The following is an 18,998-nucleotide window of genomic DNA, read 5'->3' as shown; positions in this document are numbered from 1 at the left end:
ACATTGTCAGTTTTACAGAGGGATCATATGAGGGTGTGTAGCAGTTGTGTAGCATGGGGAAGAAGCTGGTGACCTGTGACCTGTAGCGGCATCCTGAGGGCATAAGGTCAAACAGGTGGTGGGCGGGAGAGGCTCAGTAAAAATGTCATTTAAACATTTTCATCGTTTGTAAAACCCATTTTGAATGGTTTTATTATGAAAAGTACTCAAATATGTTCAATTTGAAGTAATTGTATGGCACTTAGATAATTATCAGAGCCGAGTAAAAAGAAAAAGCCTAAAACTAAGAATAATTCTAGTTTTCATTCACTGTTGAATCTTTAAAATTAAGATTTACATGATCACTGAAGGTAAATCACTTTATTTAAATATTAATTTACTTGCATAATCTACTGACAAATCCCCAGAGAAACAAACGGGAGGCCAAATTTAACACAAATGTTTTATTAGTTCGTTTATTTGGCATCTTAAAGACGTCAACTGCATTCATGTAAATATTTGCATAAAACGCCACAGTTCTGCATTAAAAAAATGAAAATCAAAGCTTCAAAATAAAAGACTTTGCTGCTAACCAACGATGAGTCCACAGATCAAACTTTAAGTGCAAATAACAGAACTGAAATATTACACGTTACAGATTTTAAAAAGGTAAAGAAAACGGGAACGTCAGCTGGGGGGGGGGGGGGGGGGGGGGGGGGTCTTTAATCCTTCAGTGGGAAAGCTGCTCGGTTTGGCTTCATTACAGAAAATTTACATTTTACTTGAATGTTGGTTTAAATTAAAACAACGAGTACACACCCCCACAGATGGTGGCAGAAGGCCGTCGCTGCGGGAGCTCCGCGCCCCCCCCCAGGCCTGAAGGTCCGAGCGGCTGACTGACCAGGTTAGACCGGTTAAAAGGTGGAGCTTTGTTTGGTTTACATGTAGTTCCTGGACTTCCTGATGCCGCAGCAGAGAATCATGCTGAAGATCATCCCAAAGATCTGCAGACGGGAGGATGGAGACGGTCACGAAGCGCAAAACATGACAAACATTCACAAAGTAAACAACATTTAGGGTGGAAGCTGCTCATGAGAGAAACGTTTAAAGTCAGTTTCATCGCAAGTTTGGGGTAGAAGCCTTCAGATCTTTACATAAACTGCATTTTACAAAATTTTAAATCCATTTCCCATGTTTCTCGTGACGAAACCGACACCATTACGATGCATGGAAAGGTGTTTACATTTGATTTAAATTTTGTAATGCAATAGTATTGCATAAAAAGTAAGATTTCAGCTTTAAAAACAGAATAGTTTTAAAGAACTGATTTTTAAATAAATCTTTGATGTGATGTCACAATTTTCCTCCAGAGGGCGCCATCCATTAAATACTGATGTTCATTATGCTTAAAAATAAAAACACATTCTATGCAGTTTGTATTTTTCTGTAAACTTATTTGTAGTAGCCTACTGAACCCGGCTTTATGATGATTTAATGTTAGGACTTTTACGGGATCTTTGGATAAACTTTAATCCTAAAGATTAGATCTAAAGATTTGACAGCGCCTGGTTGGATACAATCATTTAATAACCTGTTTTTTTAAGATGGCAGCAAACAAAAAGGGACAACAATTAAACACGATCTGGGTTCCTGTTTCTTTTGACAAACATTCATCGATGACGTTCAGCCATCGATCTGAGAACAGGACTGAGTGACGTCACCCATAGATGTTTACTTCCCCCTCCAACCAAATGACGACCATTCAGTCACCAATCTGGACATTTTTGCGGGATACGGACGCCGCCATGGTTGAGCCGGATGACGCCAGTGATTGGTTCAGGTTTCCATAACGGCTCTGGTCAATCAGGAGCGAGCTTGTTGGAAGGCCACGCCCCTACCACTGAAATCTGTCAAACGTTTTGAAGGTGGGGGCCAGCAGGCGCCGCCTACTTTGCCGCATCTGATTGGTCAGTTCATAACTTTAACTACAGAAAAAATATGCGAAAAGTAGGAACATCAAGAAGACGTTAAATAAATGTATCTGAACAAGAATAGTTATTCTGACCGACAGAGTCACAGCTGTTTATGTCTTAACCATCCTGTGGACATAAACCAGCATTCAGTTTTCCTAATCCAGTCAGAAACGCAGAGTTTGGAGTCAACAAAGCTGGAAACTGTATGAATTCCTTCATTAGTGGAGGCAGGTAGAGTTCAGGTTTTAACTCACCTGCCGGACAGGTGAAGAAGAAAGAGAGTTTGTCACATATTCTGTCTAAATTCTCATCAGGAGTTTGAAAATCTGGACTTTTATGGAAACCGAACAGCCTACATCCTGAGTTCCGGTGGGGGGGCAGACGCCGTTCCGTCTGTTCCGTGTTTTGTCACACTTCTCACCGTGACGATTCCGATGCCGATCCCGACTCCTCCGATGATGTGCAGCTTGTTGTTGAAGATGCCGTCGATGGCGGTGGGGCAGCTCTGTCAAGACACACAGCGTTGAAGCGGCTCGGGTTCAAACACGTTTTATCGCTACGTTTGGGACAAATTCAGGCCAACTTGCTGTGCGTTTGTGTGTGTGTGGATGCTGTGTTACCGTGGTGACGAGGATGTCCAGCCCCTCCTTCTTGGGACAGATGTCATTGGCGCCATCAAAGACCGTCCCTGTTGGACCGCAGCAGTTCAGCTGCAGAGGAGAAGCCGCCGTTACGATCAGCCAGAATGAGGAGCGAAGAAAAAAAAATGGGCGGAGCTCTCACCCCAAAGTGGATGCCACGCAGCGTCTCCTTCAGCGCCTCCTGCTTGGTGGTCTGATAGTTGGAGAACGTCTCCTTGTAGAACTGAGTTAGGTCCTCCACCACCTGCACAAACAGCCGGATGAGCAAGAAGTGGTTGAACATGCATGTGGATGAGTGTGGGGGGAGGGGGGGGGGGGGGGGGTCATACTCTGTCTTTGTTGGAGAGCCCCCAGATCCCTGCAGCCACCTCCACAGTCAGGATGAGGAGGAGGAAGACGAAAAACTAGAGAAAGAAGAGTAGTAAGTAGTGAGTCTCGGCTTCAGACCAACATGAATCATTTATGGTCAAACATTTACCCAGAATCAAATTTAACGTAATGACCAAAACTTTACCACTTTTTCCACGTATGACTAATTTTTCATCCGTGTGATCTGTACACTATGTAGTGGCTGTGGGACGCGGCCTTTGCAGGCATCGATTTCTCCTATCAGCTGCAGAGCAGATGGACTTTAGTAAAAAGATCCTGAACATGGACCGCATGCTTGGATTCATCGATTTAGAGCAGGGGTGTCCAAACGTTTTGCAAATGGGGCCAGATTTGGTGAGGTGACGATGTTTGAGGGCCAACCAATCGACCTGCCTTCCATGAAATAACATTATCTGCGTTTTGGAGTATTTTTTCATAGTTGGACCTGAGACTTATACTCAGGAGCGACTTTTCTTTTTTTTAAAAATGCATTATTTCCCCCCTGATGACCGCTCGGGGTGGGGTGGGGGGGTGGGGGGGGTATGCAGCAAAGGGGAAGAAGCGCCGTCCAAAACAAACAGGAGAACCTGAAAGTTCTCCGTATTTTTGTCATTTACTTCGAGTCAGTCTCGTTCTTGTTTTTATTTTTCCTCGGACAGCAAGTCATCAATCCGGGTTTACAGAGAGACAGAAGCGCCGCTGAAAGCGCCGTCATTCAGACTCAACTCCTGCAGTCGATGGTGAAGCTCATTTAAAACAAAAACAAAAAACCTGAATGATCTGATGAAACCAGATATTGTAGAACTCTTCAAACGCTGGGCATCGCACTTATACTCCAGAAAGTACAGTATTTCCAAATGACCCATTTAATTAAAGTGTTTGTGCAGTGGGACACTAGTCATGTCTTGATTTAAATGAGGGTCGCATTTGGCCCTCAGGCCGGACTTTGGACATGCCCAATGTAGCAGGAGAAGATATTCCCTACACGATCATTGAAGCGTCTCAGAGGATCCGTTTGTCCTTGTGAACAGAACCAGCCGAGGGGGTGCGGTTCTCCTGTGGACTCCAAAGACTCACCAGTCCCAGCATGCACGTGGACTCTTTGATGGCTCCACAGCATCCCAGGAAGCCCACCACCATCATGAGAGCCCCCGCGGCGATCAGGATGTAGACGCCTGCAAACACGGACAGGCCTCAGAGCTGCTGCTGCTGCAGACTCACCTCCACCAGCACAAACAACTTCACTTCAGCGTGCAAATGTCAAATGCACCGTCGCTATGGTAACCTGGCTGTCAGCTGCCTGACTGATCACAGAAACTTGTGTGAAACCGTAAAGTGACTCAGCAGCAGCAGCTTGACGTGCCTGAGTCATGAGGACAAAAGCGGCGGCGGCCTCCAAACAAACAACCTGTCATTAACATGTTTGTCATTTCCATCTCGTCCTGCTCCTCGCTGCCCACCGATCTGCCCACGAAGGAGCCTGCCGCCGTTCCCTGACGGTTCCTCCCTGAACTCCAGGAACAAAGACGGGTCTGTGCAGCGGGGAAGAATGACGGCTGTGTGAGAACGACCTCGCCGGGGCCGGCGCTGGCCTCAGCACGCCATGCTGCTGCGACCGGTGGCAAGGAAAACGCACAAAACTGAGGCTCAGAAGGAGCGAGGACTCCTGTGCAGCTCAGAAGGGTGCCAAGGAGCCGTGAAGACAGACCAGAGCCAACATGCGGCGGCTCATCGGGTCACAGAGTTAGACTGCACTGCCAGCTGAGGAGAAGTGAGGCCTGAACCACAACAAAAGATAAAGCAGCTCAGATTCTCTCTGATAAGGTCCAGCTTCCCCTCAGGTGACATCACTTAGCTTCCATTTCCTCCCCCGTTACCATAGAAACCAGAAGCTGGCTCATTTGTCTACAATGACAGAAATAAAAACTGTCAAACTTTGCATTTCTGGGTCAAATTCAGACTCTTAAAAGGCTGAAATTAAATATTTTAATCAAACTTTGAGAAAGATTTAAAACAAAAACTTTTCAAAGAAGAAACTAGTTAGACCGGATCTTCAAAAACCCTTGGCTCCTTGATTGTGGGAACCGGACTCAGACCAAAAACCGGTTGGTCTGAGAGAACACTCTGCTTTTCAGGAAGGTCTCAAAGACATTTCTGCCGTGTTTCTCCTTTGCAGTAATCATACATAGCGTTAAGGGGACGGGGACGGTCTTACCAGTGAAGAAGACAGTCGGTGATTCCTCCACTTCAAACAAGGATTTGGTCTTGGAGTCAAAGCGAAGCCAAAGGCCCACGGCCAGCACGCCGGTTCCTGCCAGCTGAAGGGAGAAAACACAGCGGTGATGTTCTGAGCGTTTCAGGACTCGTTCCATCCTCAGATCATCCCTGCAGGAAACTAAACGGCTTCAATGGTTAAACTCCAGTTCTGCCTCAAAGGCTCCACTGAGGCCTGGAGCTGGACGGCCACAGTTTCAACTCTTGGACATGAAAATGAGCCTAAAAGCTCCGGGGTTAAAACCAGAACACTTAGGTTAAACCATAAAAGAGGAAAAACTGTAGATAGTTAGGAAGGAAGATGTGATTTTATTAAGATATGTTTTAAAGTAAGAGCTGAAGCTGAGAGTCATTTCACAGAACTTAAAGACCCACTGATGAAAATAGTCTTTTTGGTGTTTTTAACATGTTCTTGTGGCATTTTTCTAATGGAGGACATTTATAAAGAAAATCAAGCTCAAACTTACATTTAAGAATATTTCTTTAATCAGGAGAAGATGGGGGGGGGGGGGGGGGGGGGGGGTTGAAAAATATCTTATTTGTGACGTAGGCCACAAGCTCAGCAACGAGGACTGGCCGGGGTTGCTCAATGCCAAAGGTCCCGCCCACAATTCAGGTGGATTTCTAATGAGCTCCTGCTGCTCTGGAGAAACTATGTCCTAGAAAACGACAGGTTTTTGGATTTGGGCTAAAAACAGCATCATCATAATTAAAAGACCATTGAGAACAATTTGAAAATAGATCAAAAGATGACAGGAGCGAGACTTGAAACGGTATCAAGTAAAATCCCTGCAGAATTTGACTTTCCCCTCAAAACAAAAGCGGTTTCAGTTTAAACTATTTCATTTGATTAAGGTTGAACTTCTCATCTTCTGGCAAAAACGTGAACATTTAAATCGGAACCTGCTGTGCAACGGTGTAACATCTGAACATTCACCGCTTTCGTTTATCATTTTTGGACATATTTCCATGTGTTTTAGAAATGCTGTGGTTGCCGTGACGACAACCAAAGGTGAGAACACAGCATTCCACTCGAGTTTGAACAGCTTTAGCAACAGGTGAGACAGACTAATAAACTGCTGTGATCCAACCAGAGGCTCTTTGTTTTTTTACAAAGTCACACCTACGAATCTGATGTCATCCAGTCATGCAGCGACATGAAGCCTGCTGGGAAAAATGTCAGGGTTTCTATTCAATGCAACTTAAAATAAATACAGCTGAAAAATATGACGTCCATCCAGCTGGAGCTGACCAAACAGGACAAACATGTGACCTAACCCTAACCCACCATGACAGACTCGACAGTGAGGCGTCCAAAAAGCCTTTAGAGGACTTTTGGGACCTCCAACAAAGGTTTGATTCCCTTTCATGCACGGACAGCAGCTGCTCGTCTGAATCATCCTGAGGACGGACCTGACGAATGTTTTTGCATCTGAACATTAGTAATGTTTGTCTTCACAGATTTAATGGTTTTGTTTTTAAAGCCTGGAGCCACAAAAATCAAGATTACAAGTTCCACCTCAAGCACAGGAACACAACACTATTTTCCTGCCGTGTTTGACGGTCACAGCATGACGTCATGGTGGAGAAATTAGGAGCAGCCGCAGGATTCAGAACAACGACCGGCTGAACCTCACGGGAACATATCTGCAGAAGCTCATCCACGTTTTCTTCTCTGAAGTCCTCCAGGTGATCCAAGAGGAGAATCCGCTTCTCACTAGCCGTTTTAAATCCAGTTGTTAAACGGAGCTCTTCATAGAATCTACTAAACTAGAATGAAGGCTGAGCCTTCGGCTGTTCAACCAACTCCTGGCTTCAGTTCAGGAGACCCAAAACCTTCTAAACTTTCTGCTTTTGATGAAGCTGATGAAGCTCCACCTGAGACCTGGAGCTTCAACCCTTTTTCTGCAGCGTTCATCACAGAACAACATCAAGTCCTGACAGACCAGTTAAAAGTCTCTGAGCTACAACAGACCATGTCCTTAATAATAAAAAAAGGGGGAGGGGGGGGGGGGGGGGTTCTGCTCAGATGCTCCAAAGGATCAGCTGTGGAACCAGCAGGTCCAAACATGCAGACGGAAAGTTTCCCTCCCACAGATTCAGTCAACTCTTTAAGAAAACGGTGATTCATCATTTCCTTTACAGGAATTCAATCACAGAAAGGAAAAAAAAGAAAAAAAACATGAGTTACCACAGCGTGTGGCAACCCCTATGAATGATGGGAAGGTGAACAAAGTGTTTCTATGTCAGACAACAATGGTTAGTCGTCACCACTCCCAGAAACCCGTTACATGAACAGCAAAGATGATGATGAAGAAGAAAGCGGGGTCGAACTGCTGCTTGACGAATAGGTGGACAATTTCAATCCCATCAGCCTTTGCAGCTGAGAGTTAACATTACAAACGATACGAGGCTTCTCTGTAAAGACTTTGCTTCCCGACAGACTTCCTTCTAAAACTGAAAACCTGAAGTTTGGATCAAGTGTTCTGATCCGAGAGGGAAACTATACACGACTTTCCAAAATGCCTCCAACTCTGACAGGAAAAGCCACAAACTCATTTTGATTGAGTTTGTTACTCAGACTTATTTCAGTCGAGAAAAGATTCTGGATGGATCCTGCTGACTGGTTTCACAGCAAACGCCAGAAATGACCCGATCGGCCGTGGAAGTCAAGACAAGCAGGGATTTCTGTAAACAACGCGTCATCCAGGAAAATGACCAGTCATCACAGGGATTTAAACGTCAGCTTCACACAAACATGTTTTGCTCGTCAGTAAGTGGATCCACAAAACGTCAAATTTACATCCAGATCAGCCAGAAAGAACTCCAAGTTTACAAAACAAAAAAAAAGGTCATCTAGAATATTTAGAATACATTTGAATATCACATTTACAATTTAAAAGTGCACCACTGACTCAAGTAAGTAAAGGGAGCATAAAAATGATCTGCTCCCCTTTTATTTTCACAGAAAAGGTTTGCATGTTATGGAACTGCCTGATGTGAGGATGTAATCATCGCTTTGGGGCTCAACTTTTTCTAACTTAACAAAAAATAAATTGTAAGTAAAAAAAAACTCTTTAAGAATCCTGTCAAAGTTCAAAACTGGTGATAACTTTTAAACTGTTAAATTTTTTCTTCATTCTAGCAAGTCGTTTATTTGTTTTAAATTTATAGTTTGACTTTTCTTTTCTCCACACTTACATGCATTACCTCATTTGACAAAAACAAAAATCTCCAGCAACAGCAGCCATTGAAATTCCACTGCAGGACCGGTTTGTCCCATCATGGTTTGGAGAAATGCAGCAACAGGAAGAGCTCATTTCCTCCACGCTTACATTACAGGTGATTACTTCAGAACATTCAGCTGAAACTATTACGGGCAGGGAAATGTTTCCCTTTAACACAAGTCACAGAAACAAAACAAAAAAACAGATTTTCAAGTCCTAGTTCCTAGAGTTCTAGTACGGAGCACTTTCTCTGCAGATCTGCAGATAAAGATTTGTCGTTTCACAATAAAACGAGAAGAGGGGCTGATGTGGAAACTGGATCTGACTTTAAGCAGGAACTCGCTCTGGCCACTGAACTCAGAAGTCCTCTGCAGGTTCTGCTGCTGTCATGTTGTTAAAGCAACATGAGAATCACTCCACACCCTCCATGGAGCAACACCTCGGCTTAGTGTAGCTGCTGTTCCGGTGGTTTTCCCATTATGCCTGAGGTGCTAAGAGGGGATAGATTGACTCCCTAGAAGGAACTACAAGTCTTTTGTAAGATGGCGGACACTTAATGAGGTCAAAGGTCTACATAACTTGAAAAATTTCACACGAGAACTTTTGCAAAGACCGCTTGACCAAAGTTTTTTCCCCATTTTGTAGGAAACATTTTGTTCTGCAAATGATTTGTAAAAAAATGACATACAAATAAAGTTTGATTTGAAGTTGAGGCCTTTTCAAATGGTCCTGTAACTCAAACTAAGAAGAAGACATTTATTTATATGGCACTTTTTACAGGTAAAATACCAATAACTGCTTCACAAAGCTTAAAGGTAAAAGGTATAACAAAAAAGGCAATACAAATTAAATAAAAAATATGAAGTAAAATAAAATAAAAGTTCAAAGTAAAAGAGGGTCAGAGACAGGACATTCCAGAGTTCAGGGGCTGAAAGGACAGGTCTCCACGAGTTTTACGCTTGGTTCTCCCTCACTAAACAGCCATACTGTTTGTGTAACCATGACAGCAGCTCATTTAGTTGTTTTGCAAAAGCAGAATACGTTTCAGGGATGAAGGTCTGAGCCCGACAGGCTGAGGAAGAGGAGGGAAAGCTGGAGGGTTTGTCAGCCAACGAGCGGGGACTTCTCCCATTTTAAAAACACAGATGTTGCATGATGCTGATGACATTATGCTGTTTCTGAAGAGAAGACCTTTGCATTAAGTTCAACGGTTTCCAGGCAACAGTTTTACTAATTTTTCATGGCGGCAAATTCCCCATTACTACAGAAAAACAGGTTCAGAGCAGTTCAGAACAAGAGTTATGTATGCAGCTATGGTTCTATGAATCCCGGATGACCGCCAGAGGCTCGAAGCCCCGCCTATGGTGGTCAAAAGGGATGAAATAAAATTATCATTGCAAAACACCCCCCCCCCCCCCATCTTAAATAACTGAATAATATTTGACTCATTTAAGAAATAAAATAAAAATAAAAGTCTATTCCCATAAATCCAAATTAAATTATTTAGAAAAACAACAGAGACACAAAACAATCACAGCAGAAAACCACAAAATAAAAAAGCTTTTCTGTAAAAAATGTCCTTCTAAACTCGACTAAACACCTGTTTTTCTCTCCAGAACCTTCCTAGAAACTTTTCAACCGCAGCTGAAGGTCGTTTGCCAGGAATCCACTGAGAGAATGGAGTAAAAACCTACCCAGAAGAGGAAGTTGAAGCCAAAAACCAGGTATTTCAGGACGTTTCCCTCTGCCATGGTTCTCAGGTGAAGCTTTTCAGGAGAACAAAAGCGTCTCTTCAGCTCAGCGAAAAGAAAAGAGTGAAAGAGGGAGCAGGATCTGCTTTGTGTGTTTCTGAACCACAACAAGGTGTGGCTCACCTGAGTGCTCAGAGAGGGGAGGAGGGAGGTGGGGCCGGTGGAGAAGCTCCACCAGCTGAGGGCGGTTAAGGCGCTCAGGTTCACAGAGCTGCAGACGGCCCTTTTCCTCATCATCAAAGTCTCCGTTTCATGATCAATGATGAGCGCTAAGAGAGCAGAAAGGTCTGCAATACCATAATATATAATGTAATACTGTACTATTGTACTATTGTGTAATACTCAGCAGGAATCATACTCTCACTGTAAACGGCTGGCCCGGGACCAGAGACCCTGGTTTCGTTTTTTCACTGTGATAAAAATACTATAAAGATTCCTGAGAAGAAGAATGTTCTCCTCTGAAGACGTTCTCCTGCAGATCACATGTCTGAATTCACAACATCATCCATGAAAGAGCAGAAGGAAGGACCAGAGAACGCTGCGAAAACCAAATCTTAGGACAGTAAAAGGAGCCCTGTTTCAAGAAAAAAGTAACTTACTGAAAAAAGTATTGACGTTTAAGAGAACATGTTTATGTTTTCTTAAAGTAAGAGGTTTTCTTTCCCTATTGACATGGATGTAAATTAGCATCATTGCTATAATCCAGCATGTTTACGCCTATCATTGTTTGGTAGATGTTCATTGATGTGCACTGTCCCTATTAAATAAAGCTTATTACTTACTTTAATTGTTTAAAGAAAGTTTGTCAGTAACCCTGCACTGTAAAAACAGACACTGTAGAGATAAGTACAAAATTCTTAAAATTTGAAACACTTTCAAAGTTTCTGCATCAGTAAAACAAAAGTCAGTTTTCAGGGAAAGAAGATTTCCCTCTGACTCTCAGATGCCTGCAAACCTTCATCCTTACATTTTCTGAACCCTCTGCATTCCTTTTAGAGATGCTGGAGCCTATCCCAAGTGCTGTAGGGTGAAAGTAGAGTTCACCTGACCCTCTGGAACAGGGGTCACCAACCCTGTGCCCGCGGGTGCCCATGCTCCCCTTGTGGCGCCCGCAGGGAACGCTCCAAATATAGCACTGCTCATATAGCAAATCAATATATTGTGGCGATCTGGTGGTTAGCCCCGCCTTCAGCTTTTAAGACTCATGGGAAGTGGGGAATCTCGGGTGTCTTAAATCGCTCACCATAAGTGAGGGAGCTGTGAGCAGAAATGAGCTTAATGCTGTTTGGCTGGTGGTGGGTGTGTTCAAAATAGAATATATTTATTATTCTGGATTCATATTTCTGTCTGTTTTTATTCATATTTATGTTTAAAAAGTTAAAGTTAAGTTAAGTTAAAGTTTTAAAAGTTTAAAAGTTTAGCTTTAGTGTGTTCAATAAATGTTTATCTTGTTTGGCCCCAAACCTGAAGTGTGTTTTGGATTTAGGCCCCTCTGCAACTGAGTTTGACGCCCCTGTAATACGAGTAATACAAAAGGATGTCGTCAAATTGTGTTTGTGTGTGTGGGGGGGGGGGGGGCTAGGAAGTTTTTAGTAAACAGGTCCTGTGGCGCCCTTTCATACCAATTAGTGCCCATGAAATAGCCCTCAGTCTCAAAAAGGTTGGTGACCCCTGATCTAGAACCATCAACTAACCCAGGGGTCTGCAGCATTTAACACTTAAATAATCATTCGGGTCAATTTCTCGCCGACCACGAGCCAGTAGGAGCAACGTCTGACTTCACCCTTTAGGGGGAAAAACAGAGTGTTGTATAAGTTACAGTTATGATGAGTTTAAACAAAAAACGCTTTTTTTTCTTTTTTGCATAAACAAAATTTAAATTCAAAGAAAAGTATCCTTTATCTGTATATATTAAGATCAGATGAGTTAAATAAAATTTGAGTTGGTTCACTTTTCTTTTACTTTATACGGTTGCTTTTTAAAACTGAATAATGGAGGGGTAAAAGAGCCACAGCGGAGGGGTAAAAGAGCCACAGTAGAGGGGTAAAAGAGCCACAGCAGAGGGGTAAAAGAGCCACAGTAGAGGGGTAAAAGAGCCACAGCAGAGGGGTAAAAACCGCCAAAGTAGAGGGGTAAAAGAGCCACAGCAGAGGGGTAAAAACCGCCAAAGTAGAGGGGTAAAAGAGCCACAGCAGATGGGTAAAAACCGCCAAAGTAGAGGGGTAAAAGAGCCACAGCAGATGGGTAAAAGAGCCACAGCAGAGGGGTAAAAACGCCAAAGTAGAGGGGTAAAAGAGCCACAGCAGAGGGGTAAAAACCACCAAAGTAGAGGGGTAAAAGAGCCACAGCAGAGGGGTAAAAACGCCAAAGCAGAGGGGTAAAAGAGCCACAGCAGATGGGTAAAAGAGCCACAGCAGAGGGATAAAAACCACCAAAGTAGAGGGGTAAAAGAGCCACAGCAGAGGGGTAAAAACGCCAAAGCAGAGGGGTAAAAGAGCCACAGCAGAGGGGTAAAAACCGCCAAAGTAGAGGGGTAAAAGAGCCACAGCAGAGGGGAAAAACCGCCAAAGTAGAGGGGTAAAAGAGCCACAGCAGAGGGGTAAAAACGCCAAAGCAGAGGGGTAAAAGAGCCACAGCAGAGGGGTAAAAACCGCCAAAGTAGAGGGGTAAAAGAGCCACAGCAGAGGGGTAAAAACGCCAAAGCAGAGGGGTAAAAGAGCCACAGCAGAGGGGTAAAAGAGCCACAGCGGAGGGGTAAAAGAGCCACAGTAGAGTGGTAAAAGAGACACAGCAGAGGGTTAAAAACCGCCAAAGTAGAGGGGTAAAAGAGCCACAGCAGAGGGGTAAAAACGCCAAAGTAGAGGGGTAAAAGAGACACAGCGGAGGGGTAAAAACACCAAAGTAGAGGGGTAAAAGAGCCACAGCAGAGGGGTAAAAGAGCCACAGCGGAGGAGTAAAAGAGCCACAGTAGAGTGGTAAAAGAGACACAGCAGAGGGTTAAAAACCGCAAAAGTAGAGGGGTAAAAGAGCCACAGCAGAGGGGTAAAAACGCCAAAGTAGAGGGGTAAAAGAGACACAGCAGAGGGGTAAAAGAGCCACAGTAGAGGGGTAAAATAGACACAGCAGAGGGTTAAAAAACGCCAAAGTAGAGGGGTAAAAGAGCCACAGCAGAGGGGTAAAAACACCAAAGTAGAGGGGTAAAAGAGCCACAGCAGAGGGGTAAAAGAGCCACAGCGGAGGGGTAAAAGAGCCACAGTAGAGTGGTAAAAGAGACACAGCAGAGGGTTAAAAACCGCCAAAGTAGAGGGGTAAAAGAGCCACAGCAGAGGGGTAAAAACGCCAAAGTAGAGGGGTAAAAGAGACACAGCGGAGGGGTAAAATAGACACAGCAGAGGGTTAAAAAACGCCAAAGTAGAGGGGTAAAAGAGACACAGCAGAGGGTTAAAAACCGCCAAAGTAGAGGGGTAAAAGAGCCACAGCGGAGGGGTAAAAGAGCCACAGTAGAAAGGGTAAAAGAGACACAGCAGAGGGTTAAAAACCGCCAAAGTAGAGGGGTAAAAGAGCCACAGCAGATGGGTAAAAGAGCCACAGCAGAGGGGTAAAAGAGCCACAGCAGAGGGGTAAAAACCGCCAAAGTAGAGGGGTAAAAGAGCCACAGCAGAGGGGTAAAAGAACCACAGTGGAGAGGTAAAAGAGCCACAGCAGAGGGGTAAAAGAGCTACAGCAGAGGGGTAAAAACGCCAAAGTAGAGGGGTAAAAGAGCCACAGCGGAGGGGTAAAATAGCCACAGCGGAGGGGTAAAAGAGCCACAGTAGAGGGGTAAAAGAGCCACAGCAGAGGGGTAAAAGAGCCACATAAGACGGGTTAAAGAGCCACAGTAGAGGGGTAAAAGAGTCACAGCGGAAAGATAAAAGAGCCACAGTAGAGGGGTAAAAGAGCCACAGCAGAGGGGTAAAAGAGTCACAGCGGAGAGATAAAAGAGCCACAGTAGAGGGGTAAAAGAGTCACAGCGGAGAGATAAAAGAGCCACAGTAGAGGGGTAAAAGAGTCACAGCGGAGAGATAAAAGAGCCACAGTAGAGGGGTAAAAGAGTCACAGCGGAGAGATAAAAGAGCCACAGTAGAGGGGTAAAAGAGCCACAGCGGAGAGATAAAAGAGCCACAGTAGAGGGGTAAAAGAGTCACAGCGGAGAGATAAAAGAGCCACAGTAGAGGGGTAAAAGAGTCACAGCGGAGAGATAAAAGAGTCACAGCGGAGAGATAAAAGAGTCACAGCGGAGAGATAAAAGAGTCACAGCGGAGAGATAAAAGAGTCACAGCGGAGAGATAAAAGAGTCACAGCGGAGAGATAAAAGAGTCACAGCGGAGAGATAAAAGAGTCACAGCGGAGAGATAAAAGAGTCACAGCGGAGAGATAAAAGAGCCACAGCGGAGAGATAAAAGAGCCACAGTAGAGGGGTAAAAGAGCCACAGCGGAGAGATAAAAGAGCCACAGTAGAGGGGTAAAAGAGTCACAGCGGAGAGATAAAAGAGCCACAGTAGAGGGGTAAAAGAGTCACAGCGGAGAGATAAAAGAGCCACAGTAGAGGGGTAAAAGAGTCACAGTGGAGAGATAAAAGAGCCACAGTAGAGGGGTAAAAGAGCCACAGCGGAGAGATAAAAGAGCCACAGTAGAGAGGTAAAAGAGTCACAGCGGAGAGATAAAAGAGCCACAGTAGAGGGGTAAAAGAGTCACAGCGGAGAGATAAAAGAGTCACAGCGGAGAGATAAAAGAGTCACAGCGGAGAGATAAAAGAGTCACAGCGGAGAGATAAAAGAGTCACAGCGGAGAGATAAAAGAGTCACAGCGGAGAGATAAAAGAGTCACAGCGGAGAGATAAAAGAGCCACAGCGGAGAGATAAAAGAGCCACAGTAGAGGGGTAAAAGAGTCACAGCAGAGGGGCAAAAGAGTCACGGCAGAGGGGTAAAAGAGTCACAGCGGAGAGGTAAAAGAGCCACAGTGTTGGGGTAAAGTGGTCCCCTGAACTAACCTAGGAAGGTTGTTTTTGCACAGGAGGAAATGCAAACTGCTCACAGAAAGAACGCAGCTGAGATTTGAACCAGGGTCTTTTTGCTCTAAGGGTTGGGTGCTGACCACTACACCACTGCCAGAACTAATGCAAATCATTAAAGTCTGATTTGCGCTTTGATTCTGCCTCACCTCCCCTCTGCGCCTCCTTCTTCCTGTGTCAAAACAACTGGTCACAGCAGGAGCTGAAAGCGCCCCCTACAGGACCCTCTGGCTGTCCAACAAACATCCCAGTCAGGTCAACAAGCCGTGAAACTTAAAAAAGGATTCCCCTCATGGGTTCACCTGTGGATGTTATGGTGCAAAAATGTCTCTTTTGTTCCAACTTTATGCTTCTGTTTCATGACTCCGGACCTTTAAATGATTATGAATTCCCCAAATAACACGAGAACACACACATTTCTAGCATTCAAGAAGATAAACTTCACATAAATGTATTTATATTTAAACAACCTGAAAATCAGGCAGGAAGTCTCATCTAACAGCTGACGCAAGATCAGGCAGAAAACGTTTCCTTCATTTACCTCACAGTCATCCTCACGGGGTGACCACGCCCCCTTTTACCTCATTCCTGGCATGAACTCGTTAACAAACATGAATCTCACTGGTTGGACTCCCAATCAGAGGCTCGGCAGAAACTGTTTCCTAGAAAACAACACAGGTTTGGGGATTTTTGGCTAAAATCGGAATAAAAATAAGGAAAAGACCCCTGGAAAGGCTTTGAAAAGCGATCAGAAGATGATCAGAGTGGGACCTTAAAGATCTGTCAACACACACATGTGTGTGCGGTGTGCGTGTGTGTGTGTGTGTTTGTGGGGGGGGGGGGGGGGGGGGGGATAAGGTTACAGGGGTTAATTGGACCAAAGGTCTGATCTAATCTTCAGGCAATAATCGAGTTTTGGAGCAGATTCTTCTTGGTGGCTTTCATCCCTAAACCGTCTCACATGGTTTTTGCCGTTTTAGCTGCATTGCTGGTTTTGCACAAAGAACTCAGGAACTCATGAAATATGTCAATTATTTTTAATCAGGTCACATTTGAAGTCAATGACAAAGAGGAAGTTATAAAAGTGTAAACACTTCCTGCATCTGTTCTAGTGTCAGTTTGACCTAAACCCACTCAAGCTGCAGCAAACGGCTTCAACCTAAATATCAGCTCACATGCCATCCCTGCAACAGAAAAGCCCTCAGCACCTCCTTCCTGTCGCATTCTGCAGACGGATGGACTCTGAGGACGCTGAGCGTCCAGCTCCGACACGTGCGATTCCCACAGTTCACAGCTGCAGGTTCTCTCCAGAAACCAGGATGCAGGCAGTTTGCATGGCTGCTACATAATCTAATCTGCATGATGCTCCCATGTCTGAGGCCGGATATAGGCATGTGCGGGGGGGGGGGGCACCTTGACTGCCCCCCCACAAAACACCAGATAGAGTTTCAAAATATTAAAACTCAAATTAAAGACAAAAAACACAAAAGGATGGAGACAGATATAAAAAAAAGATAAATGCAGCCTCAACAGGCCCTAAACCATTTCCTGCCAGTGCATGTCCCAAGCCCGGTGCATGTCCCAAGCCCGGTGCATGTCCCAAGCCCGGTAAACACAGACAGTAAAGTCAGGAAGAGAATTCCACATAAAACTTACAACACAGATCAAATAGACCAAAGGTAGTTTGACTAGTTAGTTGATGTTTTTTTAAATAACTTTTTAGGGTCTCTCAGCACACTCAGAACCCCCCCCCCCTTCACCCCCCAACTGATTTTCTACATGCACCCCTACAGCGGGGCTGACTAAATCCTGGACTGCTCAGAGAGACGATAGACTAAAACTCTCACTGCTTCCTTCAGGAGACAGGGAAATCATGGTTTCTTTCTGTTTTTCATTTGTTGTGTTTACATTTTAAACAGTGAAAAATATTTGGGTTTGGCTGAAAATACATCTGAAAAACATTCAAATGATTTTTTTTAAAATAAAGTTTAAAGTGAGTTCTTTGCGCTTTTATTGTGAATTTAAAACATAAAAACATTCGAACTGATGTTTAATGATGTTTAAAATAAGCAAAGAAATATTTTGGAGTTCGCATTATAGTTTTTGTTTAGTTTTTCTAAACTGTATTTTTACTGTCATCGGACATGAAATTGAAAAGAAAAACTTTATTTTTTAAAAGATTTGACAGACAAAATCAGGAATTTTTGCTTTTATAAAGTTCAACAGATTTTTACCATTTAACGTGGCTCAGAATAACGGTTCCTTTTCTAAACTACAGGAGTTGACGCCGTTTTTTTTCCCCTCAGACTCACCCAGAAGATGAAGTTGAAGATGAAGAGCGCGTACTTGACGCATAACTCCCAGCTGCTGAGCGCCGTCATCCTCCCGGGTTCTTCTGCTCCGTGTCTGCGGGGAAATTCACCTCAGGATTTTCTTTCCTCTAACGGTTCGGTCGGTGCGGCAGCCGCCTCCTTCGCTGTAGCCTTCGGCTCTGCTCGACTGTTGTCGGGTAGTTCCGTCAGCGGCTTCGAGTTTTCAAGATACCACGTGACCCACGCCCCAAAGAGGCGTCCCGAAAAACGCTTTTCCTTCATCCTTTTATTTGGATGAATCTGTCGGGCCTTTGTTCTTTTTTCTTCAGGTTCTTTATAAATCTGAGGATGAAGAACGAAAATATAAGAAAATATTTTCAGAAAAGCCAAAAAAATGTATGAAAATAATAAAAGAAAAATTCTTGCAGTCAGCATTTACAACATCAAAAATAATTTCTTTTTCTAAGTTTCATCAATACGTTTTTTCTAGCTGTTTTAATAAAGATAATTCCCCTTTTCCCGGGAAAAATAAATATTTTATTCTTGTCTGAGGGGAGGCAGAGGTCAGGTCAACCTAAACCAGTGACTCATGTTCTCTCCATGCTGGAAATGTGTCTGTTTTTCTGCAGAACAAAGGCGTCACTGTGAGCTGTCAGCCCACGGCTGCTGGAGGAGAACCAGAGGAGTCAAGAACATCCAAAAACAATGACTATTTTTAATCATCCACTTTTCTTGATGACGTTTTGGAACGAAAAAGATTTTAAAAAGTGAATTTTTTTGCTTTTAACTCCTTAACCCTTGTGCTATCCTATGACCCCCCCCCCCCCTTCCATTGAGGTGTTCTCCCTACCATGACAAAGGTGGATGGAGGTGGAAAGATTTCATGTAATCCATGGACACCAGTGAAGATCACAAATCATTGAAGAAAAAAGGTTCAGAGCTCTGTCTAGTGGGTCTAGATGACCCAACTCCCAATGTTAAAGTGCCTAGGATAGCACGAGGGTTAAAGTTGAGTAAAAATTATGTCATTTCTCACAAAAATCTTCATCATGAGAATTTTTTCTTTTCAAAAGTAAATTAGCAACTTTTAAAACCCACAAATTAAGGCTTTATCAACATCAAAACCACCCGCCTTTGACCGTTTTATAAAATATTTTTGATTTATTTTGATCATCTTGTAGAGGATTTTGGAAACTTGATTGCAGCCGATGAAACTCCTGTCTGTCTCTGAGCTGCAGCAAACACAGAGTCTCCTTTGAGAAGCTGCTGGAACAACCCTGCTTTCATCTTTCTCAGTGCCTGTGCGCGTGCACGTGCTGCTGTGAGTCTCTGTTCTCCTCACAAAGCCTCCCTTCATGGCTGCAGCCTCTTCCTGGAGCAGAGAAAGACTCCGAATGTTTTCCCGCATTTTTACACGTTTT

The 18,998-nt window shown here is 44.0% G+C and overlaps 1 protein-coding gene across 2 annotated transcripts; it reads right to left on the bottom strand.

Moving 5' to 3' along the window:
* Positions 1-428: 428 nt before the first annotated feature.
* LOC101156133 (CD9 antigen) lies at positions 429-17,781 on the bottom strand. 2 transcript variants are annotated; one of them, XM_023952490.1, is made up of 8 exons: positions 17,578-17,781; positions 5,178-5,280; positions 4,040-4,137; positions 2,923-2,997; positions 2,736-2,837; positions 2,573-2,662; positions 2,374-2,457; positions 429-983 (listed from the first exon to the last, which is right to left on the bottom strand). In XM_023952490.1, exons 1-8 carry the CDS (start codon positions 17,644-17,646, stop codon positions 918-920), a joined length of 687 nt encoding a protein of 228 aa, XP_023808258.1. In that variant the 5' UTR covers positions 17,647-17,781; the 3' UTR covers positions 429-917. The 2 variants fall into 2 exon arrangements, with proteins under 2 accessions (XP_023808258.1, XP_004083287.2); XM_004083239.4 differs by lacking the exon at positions 17,578-17,781 and adding an exon at positions 10,158-10,463.
* Positions 17,782-18,998: the final 1,217 nt, after the last annotated feature.

This window comes from Oryzias latipes, chromosome 23, assembly GCF_002234675.1.
Source record: "Oryzias latipes chromosome 23, ASM223467v1".
NCBI lineage: Eukaryota > Metazoa > Chordata > Actinopteri > Beloniformes > Adrianichthyidae > Oryzias > Oryzias latipes.
Note: the sequence above shows the minus strand (reverse complement) of the source record. Positions and strands in the feature narration are given on the sequence as shown.

Excerpts from the sequence above, each read along its gene's own strand:
- LOC101156133 (XM_004083239.4), bottom strand. The coding sequence starts at position 10,451 with ATGATGAGGAAAAGGGCCGTCTGCAGCTCTGTGAACCTGAGCGCCTTA. Across the intron at positions 2,998-4,039 it reads CCACGTGCATGCTGGGACTG|TTTTTCGTCTTCCTCCTCCT; the intron begins GTGAGTCTTTGG and ends TTCTTTCTCTAG. Across the intron at positions 2,838-2,922 it reads GGCTCTCCAACAAAGACAGA|GTGGTGGAGGACCTAACTCA; the intron begins GTATGACCCCCC and ends CTGTTTGTGCAG.